Below are 21,963 nucleotides of genomic sequence, written 5' to 3' on the forward strand. Positions count from 1 at the left end.
TTTAACTTTAATGGAAAGTACCGAAATCTGGTTGAAATGTTCAGAACACTGGACCTAAGAGTCTACCAGGAATTGGTTCAATATGTACAAACAACTGAGTTAAACCTGTAAAAGTTAACTAATGACACAGGGCATATAGTCATCGTTACTGGCCCTCACAGAGTTGTCAACAAATACATGACAGCTCAAAACGAAGAAAAAAAAAATAAACCAAAAGATTACAGTTATTGTAACTTTCCATCCAATTTCCAGAACCGGTACCTCAACAGGTCAAGACAAAACACGCGAAACAAGCGCACGTGTTTCTCTAAGACGCGGGAATTTTTCGTAAAATTGAAAATAAGGATTGATAGTTGTATTTTTAGAAGCGTTGGAAGAACTTGAAATACAGTTCGAACTTAGAAAATTTCGATAATGGCTGATCCAGGAGATCCTGGAGGTGGAAAAAGGCCCGATGGAGCGGGAATAGCACACACAATATACGAATACACAGTGAATGACGCAGCACCATACATGGTGTTGGTCGAGCTAATAAACACGGAAGAGGATACGAAATGAATTAACAAACTATCGCTAGGAAAGATACTGTCCAAAAGTACCGAATACAGTCCAAATATCATCAACATGAAACCCCTAGGAAGAAACAAGCTTCTCGTTATAATGAAAACTGGCCAAATCGCTAACAAGATCCAAGCAGACAAGTCCCTTAACAAGTTGAACTACAAAGCTTACATCCCGAAACACTTTATTGCCATATCAGGTGTCGTAACTGGTGTGCCGATCGATATGACGCTGGACGAGATTATGGAAAACATGACATGTGTAGTACCAATTTTGGGAGTCAACAGATTATACCGCTACGTAGATGGAGAAAAGGTTCCAGCGTCACGCATCGGAATAACTTTTAAAAGCAACCGTCTTCCCTCGGAAGTTCGCATGTTTTGTTGCAACAACTATGTCAAGCCGTTCGCTAACAAGGCAGTATTCTGTAACAACTGTCTCAGATACAACCACAAATCGATTAACTGCAGGGCACGCCAAAGATGCGGCCAGTGTGGACAACTACATGAAAATGGAAACAATAAGGAATGTAAGGAGTTAATCAAATGTCTACATTGCCGGACAGAAGGTCAACATCAAACCGGAGACTTTGGATGCCCAGAACGAAAAAGACAGAATAACCTCAAAACCATAATGGCAACAACTAACCTAACGGTGGTGGAAATACGGGAACAATATCCTATATACACAGAAAATCAGTTCAGTTTATTAGAAAACATTAGGGAACATCCCACACTGGTGGACTCATATGCAGATACGGTAAAAAACAAAGTGAAACCAGGACCAACAAGACAAAGACACCAACAAGCGAAAAGAATACCAGAGGAAGACCCAATCGAGTCTGAGGCAAAAGCGTATAACGATAAGAAGCGTAAAACACAAGATTCAGGGAACAATGGAGTAGCGCTTTTTAATCGATACAAGGTAGATAAAAAAGAAAAACTACGCTGGAAGATGGAGTTGCACAAAGCATCCAGACAGAGAACGTACAGAGATCACGAACAGAATTCTGTAGATCTTATGGAAGGACAGGAAGAAGAAACATATTCCGGAATGCCTTTGAGACCGCAAGGGCTTGACCACAGAGAACAATCAAGTCAACCACCTGACACCAACAAGATAAGGTACAATTACGGTAAATTTGACGGTAAACCGCAATAACTAACTGAAGTAAATAATGACCATGAAAATATTACAATGTAACGTCCAAAGCATCGAGAAACACAAGGATGAACTGACTAGAGTGTTAGTGAAAGATAATTATAAAATCGCAATAATTTCAGAATGTTGGACAAAAAAGGAACTGGAAACAAAAAAATACAAAATCTCACATTTCCAGAACTACTATAGCTCTCGAGATGATGGTTATGGAGGGGCTATGATTTTCGCCCACGAGTCGCTAAATGGGAATAATTTGAACGTCTTGAGTACAGCTAACATCCAGTGTGTTGGAAGATGAAGATCTGGTGGTGGTTTCAATATATGTAGCACCGACTACAACGTTATTTGAATTCAAAAGTTGTTTGCTAGAAGTGTTTAAAACGGTCAGATTTAGTAAGAGGTACATTATCGGGGGCGACTATAACGCTCACCATTTCGCCTGGGACGAAAATCACAGCGATGGCAGGGGCTTAGCATTGTACGAAATGATAAATGAAGAACATGCTATCTTACTAAACAACACCAATCCAACGTATATCCCAGCTGAACTGTATAAAAAATCGTCCACAATTGACCTGGTTATGTGTTCCCCTGCCCAGTTTCAAGATACCGAAATGACCATATTAGACTACAGTATTGGAAGCAGACATTTGGCAATATGTATTACAATTCAAATGAAAATCGTCTCAAAGAAAAAATGGTTCGTAAATAAAAAAAAATGTCTTAAAAGGAATAGCAGAGTTGAAAGCCGAAGAAATTGCAGGTGTAGCGGAATTACAAAAGAAGACGAAAAAAATAGTCAGAGAAGCTAAACAGAGAAGCAGTTATGAGCCTAAATTCTGGTGGAGTAAAGAGATAGAAGCTGCATGGAAGAGGGAAAATTCTGCAAGAGCAAAGTTCAATAAAAGCGGCAAATTGGAAGATCTGATTGAACTGAAAAAAACTGAATGTATCTTTGTTCGAATAAAAAAGGAATCATAAGTACAAAGTTTTCGAGAATTTGCTGAACAAATAGATCCAAAAACGACCTCCAAAGTACTTTGGAAAAAAATCGGCAAGTTAACAGGAAAGAGGAAGAAGACAAGTACAGCAATTGTCCATCAAGACGCAAACATCGCTCGAGAGTTTCTAGATTTCATTTTCCCTTTGGAGAAGCATATCAAAAGCATCAAACGGAATATTCTAACTACTGCAAACTGGAATAAAATACTGAGTAGAAAAAAAAAGGCGACAGCTCCAGGCCCAGACGACATAACCTACGACATGTTACGTAATCTTAGCGCTAAAGTATCGGAGAATATAAGGAAAGACTTAAATGTGATGTGGAGAACCGGAAATTTACAAGACAACCTCAAAAAAATCAAGGTCATAGCAATACCAAAGCCTGGGCGGAGCCCGGAAACTGTAGCCAACTTAAGACCTATATCCATGGTGAATTGTTCACTAAAGGTCCTCAATAGCGCTGTGCTGTACGAGCTGGAAAAGTTTTTAATCCAAAAAGCAATACTACCCGACCACTCCTATGGTTTCAGGAAACATAGATCGACAATAACTTGTGTAAATTTCGTTGTAAACAAAATAACTGCTATCAAACGAGACAAAAAAATTGCAGCTGCACTTTTTGTAGATTTATCCAACGCGTATAATTCTGTGAACACTAGAAAATTGGACGAGGTGCTGGAAAAGTTACATACGCCCAGGGAACTTATGAACTGGATAGCAGCCTTTCTTATTGACCGAAAAATCCAAATTCAGGTAGGATCGGAAATCCTTGAACGAACGATAAACGACGGTCTCCCACAAGGAGACGTTATGTCGCCCACACTGTTTAATATATACACCACATCATTACACAAACTAGAAGAGCACGGGGTAACGTTGGTCCAATTCGCAGATGACTTTGCCGTTATTATAGAAGGACAAACCGTTGAAATAATACAAAACAGAGCACAAGCGTTTTTAAATCGATTCAATGAAGCAGCCTCTGAACTCAATCTTGGCATCAACGTAAACAAAACGAAAATTATGCTTTTCCAGAGAAACAAGAAAAACCTCGACGTTATGTTGGAAGGGAATTTGCTAGAAATGGTAAATACGCACCCGTACCTCGGAATTACATTCGACAGAGAGCTACGATTTGGAGCACAGACGAGGCAAATCAAGCGTGGCATAATGGATCGCATAAACATGGTTAAAATAATCGCAGGAAACAAATACGGTGGGCACCCACAAACCACGGGTATTATATCCAATGGAATCGTCAGAGGGTATTTAGATTACGGAGCATCCGTCCACAATAACGCATGTAAGAGTAATTTACAAGCCATATCAACAGCTAACAACGCCTGCCTCAGGAGAGTAACAGGATGTTCGAAAACCACTCCAATAAACACGCTGTATGCTATCGCGAGTCAACAGCCACGCAGTTTACGCAGAGACTGACATACTTACAAGGAACTAATAAGGAACGTGAGATACAATACTCCAGAATACCAACAACTCAAACAGCTGAAGGAATCAGATTTTATATCTGAAACTACTGTGAAAAACATAGAAAAAGCATATTGGTCATACAAACAACTGCTGGACAACATATCACAAACAATCGTAGTGCCAACAGGAACCTCAATTGTTGGAAATTGAGGTCGTAACCGAATTAGGGGGTAAATTGTCGAAAACAAAGGTGCCAGCTCGTGTACTTAAACAACTCACACTCGGCTTGTTACACGGGAAATACAAAAACTGCTGTCACATCTACACAGATGCATCGAGAATGGACTCTACCTGCGGAATAGGAATTTACGATGACAAAAACAAAGTAAGAATCAGCCGAAGGCTCGAATATCCTGTATGTTCAATGTCCGCTGAAATCGAAGCAATCTTCGTGGCATTACAGTACATAGACAAACACCAAATACGAAATGCGGTAATTTTAACAGACTCAAACTCAGGCTGTGAATACATTCGAAGTCAATTTAAATGCACTGAACGAGATCAAATTATTCATGAAATAATTGAAAAAGCAGCAAAGAATAACACACGGCTCCAGTGGATTCCTGGACATATGGACGTTTTAGGTAACGAATTAGCCGATCAATTCGCGAAAAATGGACTGCACAAAACAGATATGTGCAACAACAAAATATTTCCGCACGATGCTGCGAACACTTTCAATAACATCATAACTACAGAGGTACAAAACTGATACGTGAGTTACACAAATGAGCTAGGTAAGGGAAGAAAATTTTTCAGCTTTCAAACGTGTATCAATAGAAAGTCATGGTTTCATAATCTTCCACTTTCAAATACTGAGACACGAACCTTGAACCGTTTAATCTCTGGGCACGACTACTCGCCATACTGGCTAAGCGTGATGAAAATAGACAACAACCCATATTGCACAATATGTGGAAAACTCAATACCTCGGAACAGATAATTCTACACTGCCTCAAACACAGGTCGCTGAGAGCTCGTTTGGACCTAGAGAGGTACAAATCGATCCAGGAAATCTTTGAAAGTAAAAACATCGACAACTTAAGAAATATGCTAACATTACTCAAACGAATCAAAATTGAAGTATGCCTCCAAACAACCGAACCAAATCGAAAAAAATACACTACACTATTCATGTCATAAAGAAATTGAAGTTCAAAGAATGAGCACATATTGACAGAAACCCCAGAAACCACAAAAACTAACTGGCGTTATAGCAAACAGCTGTGCCATAATACCCGTGCAGGAGGAGCGATGAAACGTCATCCTGCACAAGTCAAAAATAAGAAGAAGAAGAAGGTACCTCCACAATCTTAGTGCTAAACGAAGAAAACTTGGGTTCAATGCTCAATGCTTTGGTTCAATGTTAGTAATTTTGCAGTTGCATGAAATTAGACATCATTATCTCACAAAAATGCTTATTTGATATAGGCGGGTTTCGGGGTTTCAGACCTAAACCCGACCTTTTTTAAACCGGAACCCGACCCGAACCCGAAAATTTTTTGACGTTGTACTAACGTCTATATCGAAGTTAGGCGCCTGAATTTGAAAATCTAGTAATTCAACCAGGGAAAACCAGGGAAAAGTGGTCAGGTTTTGAGCGCTTATATATCAGTCATTTGTTTTCAGAATTTCGAGGTTTTGGCATCAACCGATCAGAAATTCTTTTACGGTTGAATTTATGTAACAAAAATAACAGAGAAAAATAATGAATTATTCAACAAACATTGAACTTTTTTGCAACGGCTGAAGTTAGAAAATTTTGAAAGTTTAAAAAAATCTAACTTTAAAGCTGATTTATACCATGTTGAAATTTCGTTCGAAACAGAGTCCGAACAGAAAAAATTCAACTCAATAGACCATTTTATGAACTGACAGGTGTCATGGATCCTGCTGATATTGCTGCTGCTTTTACGTGCGTTATGTCAGCGGTTCCGAGCTTTCTGTCAAAATTTCATTCATGAATTGAGTTCAGAAACGTCTCGTAAAATGGTCTATCGGATTTAAGGAAGTAGTGCCTGTTACGACCGTAAAGAAACACACGTTTTATTCGAAAGAGTAACTTTTATTTTTTTCTTCTGCGGTGTATTATTTCCGACCGTGTAGCCAGTTTATTAGAATTACTACATATCTTCCTGATTTTAATAAAGAAAATGAAAGGAACAAAGTTTAACTTATTAATGGATTGGTTAAGGCAATAATCATCGAATTGTTTAGGTTGCGTTGTGTGACGTTTTGGTCTCATCGTGTTGGTAAGCTCCATACTATTTTCTACTTCATCTAGCTTTGATTCATCTACTGGTGTTGAATGGCTTGAAGCCTCCACTTTATCGTTTGTAGGTGGTCGCACTAGAGGTTTAACATGAGATGTGTTACGTTTATACGTTCGGCCGTCCGGTGTCTCGAGTGTCAAAAAATTACCATGTCGTTCAATCACTTTGGCTGGTGTTGATAAAAACCTTGTTGCTAGTTTGTTTTGAGGGGTCATGTTTTTTAGCAAAACCTCATCTCCAACGGATACCAAAGATTCTTTTGCACCAACTTTTTGGTCTCTGTAGACTTTTGCATTGTGTTTAGACGCATTTCCTGGTCTTCGATTTGATCCATTTGTAGAAGTGGGATCAGGTCCCGAAAACTTCTTCCGAACATTAATTGAGCCGGTGGGATTCCTGTTACAGTGTGTGGTGTTAAAGAATACATATAAATATATTCTTGTAGAGCTTCGCGCCAGTTAGTACCATTTTGTTTGCTTATTTTCAGAACTTTCATAATGGAACGGTTTTGCCGTTCAACCTCTCCATTTGCACTAGGATAGTGCGGCGTAGTGTGAGTCAACTTGATACCGTGATCAACGCAATAATCTATCATATCTTGGCTAGAGAAATTCCTGGCGTTATCGAAATTTAGTGCTTGTGGAAGTCCCATTCTACAGAATGTCTGCTTCAAAAAACGAATTACATCACTTGAAGTTGTTCGTGTCATTGGTTCCGCCAACACGTACCGACTATAGTGGTCAATCAATACAAAAATATAGCTATTGTCCGGCAACGGACCAAGGAAGTCTCCGGAGAGGTGGACCCAGGGGGCTGTTGGTAAATCTCTGATACATAACGGTTCCGGTTTCTCGAAAGGTGCAACCAGTTGACAATCGAAACACTGTTTGCATGTCGTTTCCGCGTCGGCATCCATACCAGGCCACCAAACCGCAACTCTCATTCGTCGTTTCATTTTTTCTCGACCAGGGTGTCCAAAATGAGCCAGAGTAAGTACTGTTTCCCTGAGCTTCACTGGAATCACAACCCTGGATCCTCTCAACAGTATCTCATCCACGAAACATAACTCGCCTTTAAATGGTGCATAACGTTTCAACTCACCTTCCCACTTCTCATCTTGCAAAGCTTGCTTCACTTGTATCTCAACGTCCTCTCGCTAGCATTGAATAACTTGACTCATTGTAACTGCTGCTGGTTTGTTAACCTCTACAATCGCACAGAGGGCTGCTTCTGAACCTTTGTCAAATGTCTTATCATCTGTTTACTCTGGTAACCGCGATAACGGATCCGCAATATTTTTCTTTCCCGGTAAAAACACCATGTGGTAACGGTAACTCTGCATTCTTAGCACCCACCGTTCCTGACGTTTGTTCGGCATCGATTTTTCGTTAAAGATATTTAATAATGGTTTATGATCAGTTAGTATTGTAAACTGCAAACCGGTCAGGTACATCTGGAACCGGTCGGTAGCCCATGCGATGGCTAAAGCTTCCTTATCGAGTGTAGAATATTTACGCTCAGCCTGCGTTAAACTTTTACTGGCATAACTTATAACCCGTGGCTCGTTGTGAATAATCTGAATTAAAACGGCTGCTATGCCATTATCACTTGCATCAGTAATTAGCGTAGTTCGATTCCGTGGATTGTAATATCCCAGATGTTTGGGATTGGCCATCGCTCCCTTGATTCTTTTAAACGACTGCAGCCTTGCATCTGTCCATTTGAATTTCGCACCATTGATGGTCATTCGGCGTAACGATGTTGACATTTCCGAAAGGTTGGGGATGAATTTACCAACGTAATTCACTAAACCAAGGAAACTACGCATTTCACTTACATTTTGTGGTTTTCTAAATGACAGTATGGAATTGATCGTATCATTCATCGGTAGTATACCTCGCTTGGATAGGGTATGTCCCATGAAATCCACGTTTTCTTTCCCAAAGTCACATTTATTGATATTCACCGTAATACCATGTTTCTCAAGCCTCTGCAAAACAAGCTTCACGCTGGTATCATGCTCCTGCTTCGTTTTAGCAAAAACAAGAATATCGTCGATAAAAACTCTAACATTCTTTAATCCTTTCAAAACGCACTCTATTTCTCTCTGAAAGATTTCAGCGGCGCAGTTCATGCCGAACATAAGCCGTGTGTATCTGTAGTATGCGTTCGGTGTCACGAAGGTAGTTATTTCACGTGAATCCGAATCCAGCTCAACTTGATGAAAGGCTTTCACTAGGTCTATTTTACTGAAAAACTTGCAACCATCAAGGTTAGGCATTATCTCGTCGAACGTAGGTAACGGGTGTCGCTCGGGGATAATAGCCTTATTTGCCATGCGCATATCCACACAAATGCGTACGTTTTGCCCTCCGTCTTTCGGTGTAACTACCAAAGGAGATGCCCAGGTAATTTTCAACGGTGCTGGCTCAATTATTCCCTGTCGCAGTAGATCGCGTAATTTGTCTTCGACGATATCCTGGAGAGGAATAGGCAAACGTCTACCAGGCTGCTGAGCCGGAGCGATATCTTTGTTAACCTGAATTTTCACCTGCAAGTCTTTTATTTTTCCTATCTTCGCATTCTCCTTTTCTTGCTGGCAAAACACCTCTCCGCAGATTTTAAGAATATTGAGTTCTGACGATGTAGTCTTGCTCAACAAACTAGCACCTTCCATATTATCCACTACGTATATATCGTGGTTTACTTTCTTTTCTCGTGTAGCTATATCCGTTTTAAATATTTTGTGAATATTAATTTTTCCATTTCCGTATACTCTTAAAAACTTCCGTGATTTTTGCACCTCGTTAAATCGGCATCCCTTTTGCTTCAGGAATCGCCATGTACCTCGGCTGATGACGTTCACATGAGCTCCAGAATCTACAACCCAATCAATTTTGACACCGCCTGTATAGGACGTCACCCGATCATGTTCAGTATCCATAGCGTAGATTTGCTGTATATCATTCTCGCTATCTTCGCCACTACCATTCGAAGCACAGCTGTCGTCGTCCGAATCCTGAATTCGCCAAACTTTTATTCTCTGTTTTATTTTTCGATTTTCTGGCTTCGTTCTGCACATTTTCTTGAAATGTCCCACTATTTTGCAACTATCACATGTTTTTTTTTCTTTGCCGGGCAATTTTTATCGTTTGCGAAATGCCCTACGTTCCCACATCGAAAACATTTCAATTTCTTCTTGACTTTCCTAATGTGATAGACACTACTCGGCTCGACCGGGTCTGCATTTTTCTTCATGTCTTCTTTATTCCGATTGACCGACTTTTGTCATGAGCTTCTTTTTAATTATCATCTCTCTAAGATCATCCGATGTACTATTATCAAACACCTGTTAGGTGATTCTCATCTCAAGTGCATCTTTATATTCACATAAACGCCCTTGTTCACGGAGGCGAGCTATGAATTTTTCCACAGATTCATTTTCTGCCTGCTTTATTTTCCTAAAAACGCAACGGTCATAAGGGACATTGGAGAAAGGAGCGAAATGATTATCTAGCAATTTTATTGCTTCGCGAAAAATATCTGATCCTGCGAGGGGATGTGCATCGTTTCCAGGTATGTCGTAGAATATATCTTGTATATGTGCACCCCCAAAGTGCAACAAGTATGCCTTTTTTCTTGATGCAAGAGCAACACTATTCACCTCTAGAAATAATTCCAATGACCGCTTCCATTTCTGCCAGCGCGTTCCAATAGATCTGCTGTCGGTTGTGTCGAAGGGAGGGAGTGACGGTTTGTAACTATCCATCTTTTTGATCCTTCGATTACTATATACCAAAGTAGAATGTACCGGTGGTTCCTTACGGAACAGCTCCTTTCCCTTCTGTGCAGCACTTTACTAAGACGCTAGTCTGGAGGTTATGTCCTTATCACTCAACCAAACGTTTTTACTTGTTTCCGATGCAATTACGATTCGATATCAGCAATTGTTAAGCATATCGTATATCGAACCACTGTCTATTCTATTCATAGACAAACTCAAACAAAATCTTTACTTTTTTCCCGTTTCTCGTCGCCAAAATGTTACGACCGTAAAGAAACACACGTTTTATTCGAAAGAGTAACTTTTATTCTTTTTCTTCTGCGGTGTATTATTTCCGACCGTGTAGCCAGTTTATTAGAATAACTACAGTGCCTCAAAGCGGATTCAAAAATTCTTGAGTTGGGAAATTTTTTTCTATGTTCCAGAAAGTCGATTTTCCGATTTTTTTCGAGATAACACTGGATGTCGACGTCTGATGCATTTGTAAGAAATTTATGAACTGCTGACTGTGCTGTTCTTTATCAGTCGAAAAAGTGAAACTTTGACCGCTTTGAAGAACTAATATATCCTGACTATATTTACGAGCATATTTCCAAAAATCATACTCTACTGCGCAAAATTCCATCATCATCTTTGTATTTCTTTTCATAGAACCAGGCAGGTTCATCTAAGCTTAATCTAAGTTTGTACGTTTTACATTGGTAAAAATTTTCAAAAATCGATCTTAGTCTGTTTTTAGAATTCATTTGTCCCGTTTTCCCCCTGAGCAAAATCTGGTAAGTCTATCTGGAGGGTGCTTACAAAACTAAGAACTTCATGGCATTCGACATTGAGCTGACATATCGGATAGTCCAACACTGGGACCTAAGCCAACTTCAACGAATTAATTATAGCTTCGTGATCAGAGTAAATGCAAGTTGATGTAAAATCTGACAAGACAAGTAGAAAGTTTATCAATGACGCCACTGAAATCAAGCAAGCAAATATTTTAATTCAGTTTGATTCCAAGATTGGTTTTTGTACTTCCTGGCTATTTCGTCTATTTGTTGTTTCGGTTTATCGACTAGTAGGTAGTAAAAAAAATACAATAGCATTTTTTTATTTATAAGACAAAAACCTGCAATATTCTTTAAACCGTATAGTAATAAATACAAGATACCTTATATAATTATATACTTAAGATAACAAAAGATGTTTACCATAAAATCAGCAAACTCGCTGTTTAAGTTCACAAATTCAGGCAGTTTTAAGCATTGTTTTAGTATGAGAGCTTTCATTCTCGATCTTCTGTAAACTGCTCATAATTTATAGCTTCAGTCTTGAATAAATTCGAACATGCTGAGTTCGTAGCATAAAAAGTATATAGTAAAATTTATCGTCCTGCTTGAAATACAAATTGCGACATCGCTATCATAACGTTTCGGTTACTTGTCAACATGCAATTTAAATTAGCACATCATTGGTGTTGTTTATATTTATTGGTGGCAAATAGATTGAACGTATTTGCGAGCGCAATCTAGCAATATCCACGTCCTCTCGTTCAAACTCCCGAATAATTTGCTCGAACTGTACCAATCCCTCTCGGTTCGGTGGGAATCCGTATTCCTTGATGACGGTAATCTGCAGCTGCATCACGAGCGGGAAGACGTACTGCATCATTTTAATCATTTCCTTACCAGAGTTAGCCTTTGCTTCCGATAGTTTCTTCGCATTCTCAGATTGGTTTACAGTTTTTAGCACATCGATTAGGATCGTTTTACCAGTTTCGGCAGTGAAGTTCGATAAATACGACATTTTGTCTGTACAGACAAAATTCAGTTCTTGTTGCCACAATAACTTTGGAATAGCAATGGGCGATATTGTATCAGTATCGGAAATATCGATACTTTCAGCACGATATCTCGATTTTTTGGATCGATACACAAGCGTCCGATAATCGACCGTATCGATACTGAAAACCGCGATATTTGTATCGATATTCTTCTATGCATACGGACCAGCTAGCTGACATCGCGCCATGTTACAAGGGCTAACATCTCAATGTGTACACGAGATCACGCCACTTTTCATACGCTATGTTATGCTGTCTGTCAGTGTCAGTGGAGCCCACACATCGTAGAACTGCTGCGATGTTAGCTGCGATAAAGCGAAGCAAATCGGATAGAGATGCCAGCTAGTTGATACGAGCTGGAACCACTAAAAAGCTGCCACTCTCAGTATAAATATCGCACAAGTCTATTTGCACTAGCAAAACTTAGATACTGTAGTATCGATACTCTCCGTCGTATCGCCCAATGCTACTTTGGAAGTCTATTTTTGGCAGTGACCGCTAGCAAGCGACTGATTGGTTGGCGTTCTTCTCAGCTTAGTTTGTTATTATTGAAATTGTTAATAGGGGAGAGTGGAGACTGGATACAAAATTAACTCAAGCATCTGACAGCCAGGATGCTACATTGAAAGGTGTACACTTACCAGTTTCAATTTCAAGTGGTATGCGCGAAGGCTGATGGTCAAATCAATCAATAGACGAAATTTAATTTTTTTTTGTTATTTTTTGTGCATTTTGAACATTTGATCATAGCTTTAGTTACTCTCTCCAAAATTCTTCCAGTTTCCAGGATTTTTTCCGGCCATCGGACGATATAAAACAGGATTCATTTTAGTCAATAGTTGCGGCATATATTTAGCCGATTGGAAAAAAATTGAAACTGTGTTAAAATTTGACTAAATTTTAGGAATATTTGGCTTAATCAATATCACATTTCACCATGTTTTTCTTTTAACAAGAAGATACATGCTACCCCAAGCACCCTTATTTTTGCAAGAGAAATTTCTGCAGCAGTGATTTGATATGTATATTAGAAATAACTATAAAATAGACAGTTAAAATATGAAAGAACAAGTGAAAACGGCCAAAATTATTATCCTTGCAAAAAGTCAGTTTAAGCAGTATTAAAGAATTTCGGGTTGGCAGCGGTGTACGGCAAAAAAAAAAAAAACAAAATGTTACGTTCTATTCCTTGGCTATTAAAAAACCAACCCAGCATTAACGTTCTAGTCCGGCAGGAGTTTTGCTCCGAAGCATTACGTACCGCCAAAGCATTCTCCGTTGGAAGTATTCAAGAAAAGTGGGAAACTCGATTCAAGTCGGAAAACATTCCTGAAGCCGGTACATCCATCATCAACATTCTAGCTCACGTTTTGCAGCTACCAAAGTTGGATGATGTTCGCAAAAGCCATGATCTTATACTGAGCGATAGTCAGCTGAGCAAGATAGATGAGCTTTGCCAGTGCCGCCTCGCTCGGATGCCCATACAGTATATAATCCGAGAATGGGAGTTTCGGGATATCACGCTAAAGATGATCCCACCGGTGTTTATTCCGCGACCGGAGACTGAGGAACTTGTGGAACTTATACTACAGCAAATCGATACTAAACAGCAGATGACATTCCTAGAGATAGGTTGTGGTAGTGGCGCAATAGTCCTCTCAATTTTGAAGCACGTTCCGCTGGTAAGAATAAGATTATATAACACACAGGATTGTTGCGAAAGGTTGGGACTTGTGAACCAACAAAACGCTACTGATCATCATCCAAACATGATTTGATGTTAGCTATAGTTTTCCATTTCTAACAAATCATTTCAAACTCCTACGGAGAAAAGCGAACGTTGAAGTGAACCAACTTTAACAGAAGGTATTCTTTTGCGTTCTATCATTTCAGTCATCAGCAATTGCTTTGGACCAAAATCGACTGGCGTGCGAGCTTACACTTGCAAATGCTCAAAGCCAAGGACTTCGAGACAGACTTAGAATATTTAAGCATAAACTGGTAGACAAACTTCCCAAGGAAATTGAAGATGATAAATTTGACATGATAATCAGCAATCCGCCGTATGTTCCTTCCGGTCAGCTTTTGCAACTGGAGCCGGAGATTAAAATCTACGAAGATCTTCGTGCGCTTGATGGTGGAGCAGATGGATTAGCTATTATTAGAGCAATATTGGAGTTAGCCGGCGAACACTTGAACCCGGAAGGTACACTGTGGCTTGAAGTGGACAGTTCTCATCCCGAAAAGATTGCCGCATATTTAGACGAACACGAGTCAAGAATAGGATTGAAATACATTTGTTCATACAAGGATCTTTTCCGCAATGAGAGATTTGTAGAAATTATGAAAGTTTAGTACGATTATGTGACCGTTTGTTATTAAATTAGATATATAAATTAATACAATTTTGCTTCTTGTTGACACTAAAGTTATTTCACATCTGGTTTTTATTTCATAAAACTTTATCGAACACCCACTATTTCGTATGGACTTAGTACAGTAACACAGAACATAGAAACACTTACATAATGGTAAGGTACTGACCTGTGCCTCTTACAGTAATCGCTGGCGACAGTTTTCTGCCCCGCATTGGCAGTAAAGAACTTTTCCTTCTACCGAACCAACATCGTAGTTGTAGTTCCACGTTAGTTCAGAACCAGCTCGGATATTGGATAATGCAAAGAAAGCCACCCACGGAAAACGAAGATCATGCGTATCGACAAACACATTTTGCACGAAAAGATTCGGGTTGCAGGAATGCTGGAACATTATTTTGAGTCAAAGTTTATAGAATAACGTATTTAAGGAGCTTACATTGAAATATCGTCCAAGGTTTCCGGATTTTTTAGCATCCATTATGTAGATTTTTTCATCTTTTCCAAATAATTTTCGGACAGAGCGATATTTTATCGATGTATTTGTCTCATCTTCTTTCGTAATTATCATTTCGGCATTAGGAACTAAACTGACCATTTCACGCTCTAAATAAATAAAAAAATGTAGTAGAGAGAATATTACAAATCGTATCGTTATTACCATCATCGGATTCATTCTTGGTATCCTCCTTCTTTTTATATTTCTAAAAAATAAAAAATAATTTCAAATATGTTTCAAATCGCAAGTGCATAAAAATTACCTTATCCAATTTAGGTTCCGTTCTTTTTGTACTATCCCTCCTAACTTGGGATCTGGTTTTGACTACGGCATTCGATGGGTTGACGTTGGTAGTGAAATCGTCGTCCGATGCATCACTGTCCCGTTTGGCATCATAATCTGGCTCATCACTATCATTTTCACTCTCCGATTCCACTACATCCGTTTCGTAACCCTCCTTCAGTTGCTCGACAGTTTCGATGTAATCCAAATCAGCGAAATATTCATCACCTGCCTTGTTTGCATTCATTTGGCAAATCATATTTCCTGCTTCCTCGGTCAGTAAATGTCCCGAGTAGATACATATGAAACTTCCTTTTGAAACATCATTAAGACAGCGGATTCCCCAACCACGATTACTAGTTTTAAACACCTGCAACTTGGTTTGAAGCGGATGCTGCACCACCCGGTTCAGGCAGCTATTGTTACATTTACATCGAGAATTGCACTCGTAAATCCCAGTAACAACCGTCTCCTGCAGGCGTTTGTAAACATAACCAATATTATCGATCGACGTGTTTGGATTTCCGAATTTAGCTCCGGCTATAGTCAGCTGCCAACATTGACAGCGACTTTTGTCAATACAGTCATCTTCGCAATCGCAACCGCACATGAAATCCGAGTCCAGGTTTAGGTTGACACCTTCAGTAGGAATACGCTCTGTCGAGTATACACAGGGCGGAGGTTTCGAATCATCGAAATAGTTCACGCACGGTACTGCCATGTATTCGCGACCGTCCGAGAGATCCTGTGAGAGTAACAAATAAGTGAATGTTATCTTAGATTTTGAACTGTGGAAACGTTTTGCTACTTTGATGAACAATTGTTTCGTGCTCAAATGCTTAAGCAGAAAGCAATAAAGCTTTTTACTGGTTCTATAATGGAAATGAATGAGAATAAATAACCACTTACCGGATTATGATAGATATGATTTTCGATCACATATTCCGCAAGGCAGTGCACCATAGGGTCGAAATCGTAGTTCTCAACGTTGAGCGTAGCTTTTGTCATGCGTAAATACTTATGCAGCTCGTACATGTTACGCAACCTCCGACCACAGGGCGCCCGATACACGACGTACACCTTTTTGTATTTCATTTTGCATAGTTGCCGTTCCCAGCCCGATAGCAAAGGCTTTGCCAGCGGACTGTACGACTTGAGATTGTGCGTGATTTTGAACAAACAATTTGGATTGCACTCGTGCGGTTTGTATTTGAGTGGTGGCAGATGCTTTTTGGCAGTATAATACACAATTTTACCCTTCGGGCGATCGTCTTCACAGTAGATCGTGGAGCTGTTCATAAACACCGCTGATGGTTGAGACGTTGATACAACGGCGCGATGAAAAGTGCTTTTTTTCGCTACTGAACGATTAGCCGCAGCATCAGCCGAGCTCTGTTGTTGGAGAACCTTATTTTGCTGTTGATACGACTGCAGAGCTTGTTCCTGAGGTGTTGGCTGCTTCTTCGAGTCCTGTTTGTTTTGATCGTTCTCATCGTCGTCGATAGTAATATACTCAATAGAAGGTTCATTTCTTTTCTGGAATTTCGAAAATTTGTTGCTGCTCATTTTACTCATGCTGAGAGCCTTCTCTTGATACAGCGGACCAAGGCGTGTTGAACCACGATAAATCCATTCAAAACGGTTGTCCTCAGGGAAATGCAATTGAACTAAACTTGCATCGATGTCAATAACTTTTGCATAAATCCATTTTCCCTTCCATTCTGTGATAATTCTCTGACCAACCTTCACCTGCACCATCGGTCTTTGTGAACGGTAGTTTAGCAAGTAGTTCCTAATAAATTCCTGTGAGTGTGGATGAATGTCCAACCATACCTCCTTGGATTCTTCGCAGACAACTCGCACATCGCCATGACATACATATTGTGCGTACCCGTCGTCAAAGAAAATCAAATAGCGATGCCGGTTATACTTTCCAAAAGACTCGGCTATGATTCCCGGATAGAACGAAGTACTTTTGGTAGCCTGTGTTAGTTTGTATGAAGGTTGTGTTGTTCCAGCATCGAAACGAGCAATCACACGGGTTCCGAGTGGTAGTTTCACGTTGAAAGAGTGTCGGTAAGCTAAGAATTTTGCTGGAACAACTTTGATTGGAGCATTACCTCCGCCTTGATTGTGTAAAAAGTTTACTTTGTAGAGAGTTTTCTATAAACAAAAACAAAAAATATTACAAACAAACTGTTCCATCTTAGTTAGTTATTATAGCACTTACATCAGAAGCACTAACTGTTTCGACTACTTGACATTCCGCCCAGTTACTGAGCAATTTGTGTTTAACCGCAAAATAAAATTGTCCAACGACAACTGCCGGTCTGACGAATTCTTCATTTTTTGCAGCCACAGGCAACGAGACTAACGGTTTTTGTGTCTGCTGTTGCTGATTCTGAGCAGGTTGTGCTTTCTGTGGTGAGAATTGACGAGCGCTGGACTGAGAGGGCTGGTGAGTGGATTGTCCCAATACCGATTGTTGGTTTTTGTTCATCAAGTCAACTTCATGAAAGATATTACATGGAGGAAGATCATGATATCTTGGTCGTGATTTGGAGTAGAGATTCAGATGAATGCGGTCCACTTTGCGCTGTAGTTCGTTGAGTTCGTTATTGATTTCGTCGGATAATCCTGCGCAGAACGTAGTTTTTATGTTTCATTTACAATCAATATATGTAATTAGGAATACTTACTACTATTGTAAGCAATCTTCTGCTTCATAATTTGCTCAGTCCATTCTATTTGTTTACTCAGGTTAATTTTCTCAAATGTTGATGTCAGTATGTCTTGCAATTCAGTCTCAACTAGCGAAATAATGTCAGATGAAAGTGGTTTGCCTAAGAAAAAGCATTACTAATTAACATTTCATTAAAAAAGCAGTAAGCCTAACAGTCATTATTAGATATTGCGGTTGACTATTAGTGTACACTGGATAACTGCGAGGACAACGCTGCGATCTTACTGACACGAACAGTCTCGCCCGAGCCATGATTCGGACATTTCACGGACTAGTTTGTAAAACCAGCATCGTACCTCGAGACCAAATTAATATTATTTAATCCGCTCCCCCCAAAAATGGAAGGGCGCGGTAACATCAGCTAATTTTCTATAAAATTGAAATACCTGTTTCTTGTTGTGAATCGTCCTCTTCCTCTTCACTGCTGTCTGATATTTCCACCAATTCATTTTTCTGTGGCATTTTACAAAACAACAGAGGCTGTTGATCAACCAGCGACTCACACATTTCCTGTAGCGAAAAACAAATTATTTCGAGTGTTAATAAGCGGGACATAGCTCAGTTTCCAACTTACAGAATATTTTTCCACAACCTGATCGTAACAAACTAAGCACACCCGTTGTTTCTTGGATTTTTTTGGCAGATTGTAAAAATTTAAGACAAACCCCGGCGCTGGAGCAGTTTCCGTAGACACTTTTGCACAATCAGGATTAACACAATCGAAACTGGGTGGTTTTATTGTCTTTGGTTTGGCTTCTTTGCTTACAACCACATTTCTCTTCACAGATGCTAGGTCGAGTTTGCCACCAGCAACAACTTTAGGGCCAGGAAAACTAGCCTTTGTTGTTGATGGTGCTGGTTCATCATCTTCAATCATTACTACATCCTCGTCTGAATCGCCAGAAATTAGCTGCGGGATTTTTTCTTCGGGTTGAGTGGTTTTCTCTTCGAAAACTCCCAGTTTCTCATCTAGAACAAAAGTCTTCTCTGTATGCATCTCATCAGGCTTAGTGTTTTCCGATGAATCTTTTGCATTTGTTGGAAGTGTATCACTTTTTTCTACTGATTCAGCTGCATCTGGCTTGGGATCGTCAGTATTTGCCGCCGAATCCGGCTCTTCAGGTTCATCATCGAGATTAACAATTTCTATATCATTTTCCTTAGTAGTCTTGTCAACAATATCTGCATCCTTTTCAGTGCCAGATAAATCTGAACTTTTACTTTTCTCTATTGTTTGAGATTCCGCAGCAACCGTTACTGCTGTGTCCGTATCGAGTTTGTCGGTATTTTCTTCTGCATGTTCCTTAGGTTTATCTTCCAGAGCTACAGTTTCTGTCTTATTTTCATTTTGCACGTTATTGACAATTTCGGTTTCTTGAGGAAGAGCATTTTTTAAAAATAAACTTGTCTCTATGTGTTCACTATTTTTCTCAGTTTTACATAATTTTGAGTTATCGGTGAAATTTAAATCACTTTCTACCATGATAACGTCATCATCATCATCATCATTATTTTCTTTACGGGCTTTATTTTTCGCTTCGCCACTCGATAATTCTTCCGTGGATTTGGTAGTTACATTTTCGTCACTATTAGTATTTACCTGTTTGCAATTCGAGGTTGCTTCAGCTTCATCCTTGACCTCGTCATTTTGTTTATCAGTAGCTTCAGTTTCATCATTTGAAATATGTTCGAAATCGGTATCCGTTTTTGCACATTGATCTGATTTATGACCTTCGGTTTGTTGTGCTCCTCCAGAATCTGGAACAAAGGACATAACTACATCATCATCTGGGGTTTCATTTTTTTCTTCATTGACATCTGACATGTCTTCTATTTTAGATTCGTTAATGCTTATGTCTTCATTTTTAGATTCGTTAATGCTTTTGTCACAGGCAGAGTTTTCATATTCTGATGAATCAGCCGGGTTTTCTTCTGAAGTGTTGGGCACTATGTCTTCGGCAACATCCTGTGTTTCGTTTGCAGTCTCGTCATGACAAACTTCATCTCTTATTAAATTGCTAGATCCTTCTGTCGTAATTTCTGATATTGAAAGGTCTGCTTCAATTTTTTGTTCAGAAACAACCGGAGTTTCATCTATAGATTTTTTATTTGACGTATTGTCGACCTCTTTTTTATCGGTTGATTTTTCTATGGCCTCATTTTCGACAAAACTTTCAGCACAATCCACATTTTCACTTGTCTTAATATCAGTTTCTATTGAGTTACTGGTTACTACATTTTCACATAATATTTCATCAGATTTATCTACCTGCTCTATTGTTGCTTTTTCCAACTCTGTGTTTTTCAACTGTTCTGCAGTGTTTTCAGTTTTAGATATTTCATCATCAACCTTAGAGCTTGATTCTTGATTCACATCTTGAGTCTTTTCCTCTTTCTGTTCTAACTTATCTGCGACCGACTGAAACTTGTTTTCTTCATCTGAAGAAGCAATCTCACGATTCTGCTTTTTCCTCAGTGTCACTTTATCTCCAAGTTGAGTTACATCCAACATATCATTTTCTCTATTTGAAGGAGTGTCTTCCCTTTCAACCTGAGCCGGCTCGTCCTTGTCGTCAAGTGCAATCACTGGTGGTGCAGTTTTTACCTGATCATTTTGGTCCGAATTATCGACTTTGCTCTCACTTTTTTCGCGAACAGTAACCACTTCCTTACTTTCAGATGATTGAGCGGCACTAGTTTTTTCATCTGAGTCTCTGGCAGTCAAAACAGGTTCCTCTAGAATTGAGGACTCATTATCAATGTTCGACGTTGTGTCTTCCGTTGCCGGGCCAGAGTCTGCTTGCAAATCCATAGTATCCATAATGGGCTACAACATAACCTTCAACGTTTAGCAAATTGTAATCGACATTGTATTGAAAGTTTGTGATACATACTTAAAAAACTTTTATGTCCATGCAATCAAAACCAACTAAGTATCATAATTATGTATTTTCCACATCAAAATCACAGTGGTATAAGGTGTTTTCTTTTAATTTACTGATGATACCGTTTTTTTTCACTTGACGCTTAAAATGAGTTTTGTTTTGATGCATGCAATGCGCTTGACAAATCAATCCAGAGATGCCAGATGTTTTTGAAAAATGTCTGCGATTGCTCGAAAAACCGGAAAAATCTACTCGAAATCTGAAAAAAAATCTATTCGTGATTCGAAAAAAATTCGTTCGCGAAGGCAAAGGTCTGCAAAAATCTGCACACATTTTGAGATAATATGTGCAAATATAAGGAGACTCTGACAAAAATCTGAATATATAAGAATATCTGAATATATAGAATATAGAAAATATAGAGAAAATATAGAAATCTGCAAATATCTGCAAATCAACAAAAAACTGCACACGGGCTTTAAAAATCTGCGTTTTGCAGACAAATCTCCACATCTGGTATCCCTGGCTTGATAAATCAATCAGTAAGAAGGATGCCAGTTTCTAGGATTTTTTAACAATTGTTTTCTAGCACACTACACTGTACACGCTGCTTTATTTTAACTCTAATTTGATTAGGATCTACTTAGTTTGGTATTCTTATACAAAATGTCAAAAAGTGAGTTATCGGGTACTGGATAATTGAGTAACATTTACCCAAATTTTCATAATTACCATGTTTACTCACCCCTGAGTATATGTATATGTCAAAAGTTTTCAACAGCGATATTATCTGTTTCCGAAGAACAATTGGTGTCGCTTTTTATTCGTCGGCTTGTAACCAACGGTTTCAAAAGGGACTGGCCTTGGGTCTTCAACCCAAGCTATTTGCAACACTCACGGGCAGTCGTTCTCCCTCGTTTGGCTCTGTAAATCAGGCTGACAGTTCGATTAGGCGACAGAAATACTACCACTACCAAATCATTTGGCAGCGGTGTACTTCTGGGGCTGCGTACCAACTTTCATACCTGCCCATAGAATGGTGTGAACGGACCCCGAAAAATAAACGTCAGGGACA

At 39.3% G+C, this 21,963-nt stretch overlaps 4 protein-coding genes across 5 annotated transcripts; 2 read left to right on the plus strand and 2 right to left on the minus strand.

Moving 5' to 3' along the window:
- Positions 1-660: 660 nt before the first annotated feature.
- Positions 661-1,722, plus strand: LOC129728510 (uncharacterized). The gene has a single exon (XM_055686956.1). The coding sequence runs from the start codon at positions 661-663 to the stop codon at positions 1,720-1,722; it is 1,062 nt and encodes a 353-aa protein (XP_055542931.1).
- Positions 1,723-10,704: 8,982 nt separating this feature from the next.
- LOC129732137 (protein C10) lies at positions 10,705-12,135 on the minus strand. The gene has a single exon (XM_055692686.1). It carries the CDS (start codon positions 12,065-12,067, stop codon positions 11,717-11,719), a length of 351 nt encoding a protein of 116 aa, XP_055548661.1. The 5' UTR covers positions 12,068-12,135; the 3' UTR covers positions 10,705-11,716.
- Positions 12,136-12,633: 498 nt separating this feature from the next.
- Positions 12,634-14,536, plus strand: LOC129730074 (MTRF1L release factor glutamine methyltransferase). The gene is made up of 2 exons (XM_055689098.1): positions 12,634-13,786; positions 13,998-14,536. The coding sequence occupies exons 1-2, from the start codon at positions 13,277-13,279 to the stop codon at positions 14,457-14,459; spliced, it is 972 nt and encodes a 323-aa protein (XP_055545073.1). The 5' UTR covers positions 12,634-13,276; the 3' UTR covers positions 14,460-14,536.
- LOC129730073 (histone-lysine N-methyltransferase eggless) lies at positions 14,496-21,068 on the minus strand. 2 transcript variants are annotated; one of them, XM_055689097.1, is made up of 10 exons: positions 20,898-21,068; positions 18,578-20,842; positions 18,390-18,513; positions 17,960-18,103; positions 17,491-17,897; positions 16,170-17,423; positions 15,241-16,005; positions 15,141-15,183; positions 14,919-15,085; positions 14,496-14,864 (listed from the first exon to the last, which is right to left on the minus strand). In XM_055689097.1, the coding sequence occupies exons 2-10, from the start codon at positions 20,822-20,824 to the stop codon at positions 14,658-14,660; spliced, it is 5,358 nt and encodes a 1,785-aa protein (XP_055545072.1). In that variant the 5' UTR covers positions 20,825-20,842; positions 20,898-21,068; the 3' UTR covers positions 14,496-14,657. The 2 variants fall into 2 exon arrangements, with proteins under 2 accessions (XP_055545072.1, XP_055545071.1); XM_055689096.1 differs by having other exon boundaries at positions 14,497-14,864; positions 18,578-20,830; positions 20,898-21,062.
- Between the last annotated feature and the right edge of the window lie 895 nt (positions 21,069-21,963).

The sequence above is a fragment of the Wyeomyia smithii genome, chromosome 3 (assembly GCF_029784165.1).
Source record: "Wyeomyia smithii strain HCP4-BCI-WySm-NY-G18 chromosome 3, ASM2978416v1, whole genome shotgun sequence".
Taxonomy (NCBI): domain Eukaryota; kingdom Metazoa; phylum Arthropoda; class Insecta; order Diptera; family Culicidae; genus Wyeomyia; species Wyeomyia smithii.

Bases quoted from the DNA above. Each gene is read 5' to 3' on its own strand.
- LOC129728510 (XM_055686956.1), top strand. From the start codon at position 661: ATGAAAACTGGCCAAATCGCTAACAAGATCCAAGCAGACAAGTCCCTT.
- LOC129732137 (XM_055692686.1), bottom strand. From the start codon at position 12,067: ATGTCGTATTTATCGAACTTCACTGCCGAAACTGGTAAAACGATCCTA.
- LOC129730074 (XM_055689098.1), top strand. From the start codon at position 13,277: ATGTTACGTTCTATTCCTTGGCTATTAAAAAACCAACCCAGCATTAAC. The intron at 13,787-13,997 runs GTAAGAATAAGA...CTATCATTTCAG, and splicing joins TTTTGAAGCACGTTCCGCTG to TCATCAGCAATTGCTTTGGA.
- LOC129730073 (XM_055689097.1), bottom strand. From the start codon at position 20,824: ATGGATACTATGGATTTGCAAGCAGACTCTGGCCCGGCAACGGAAGAC. The intron at 18,514-18,577 runs GTAAGTTGGAAA...TTTTCGCTACAG, and splicing joins AGGTTGTGGAAAAATATTCT to GAAATGTGTGAGTCGCTGGT. The intron at 15,086-15,140 runs GTAATAACGATA...TTATTTATTTAG, and splicing joins CAAGAATGAATCCGATGATG to AGCGTGAAATGGTCAGTTTA.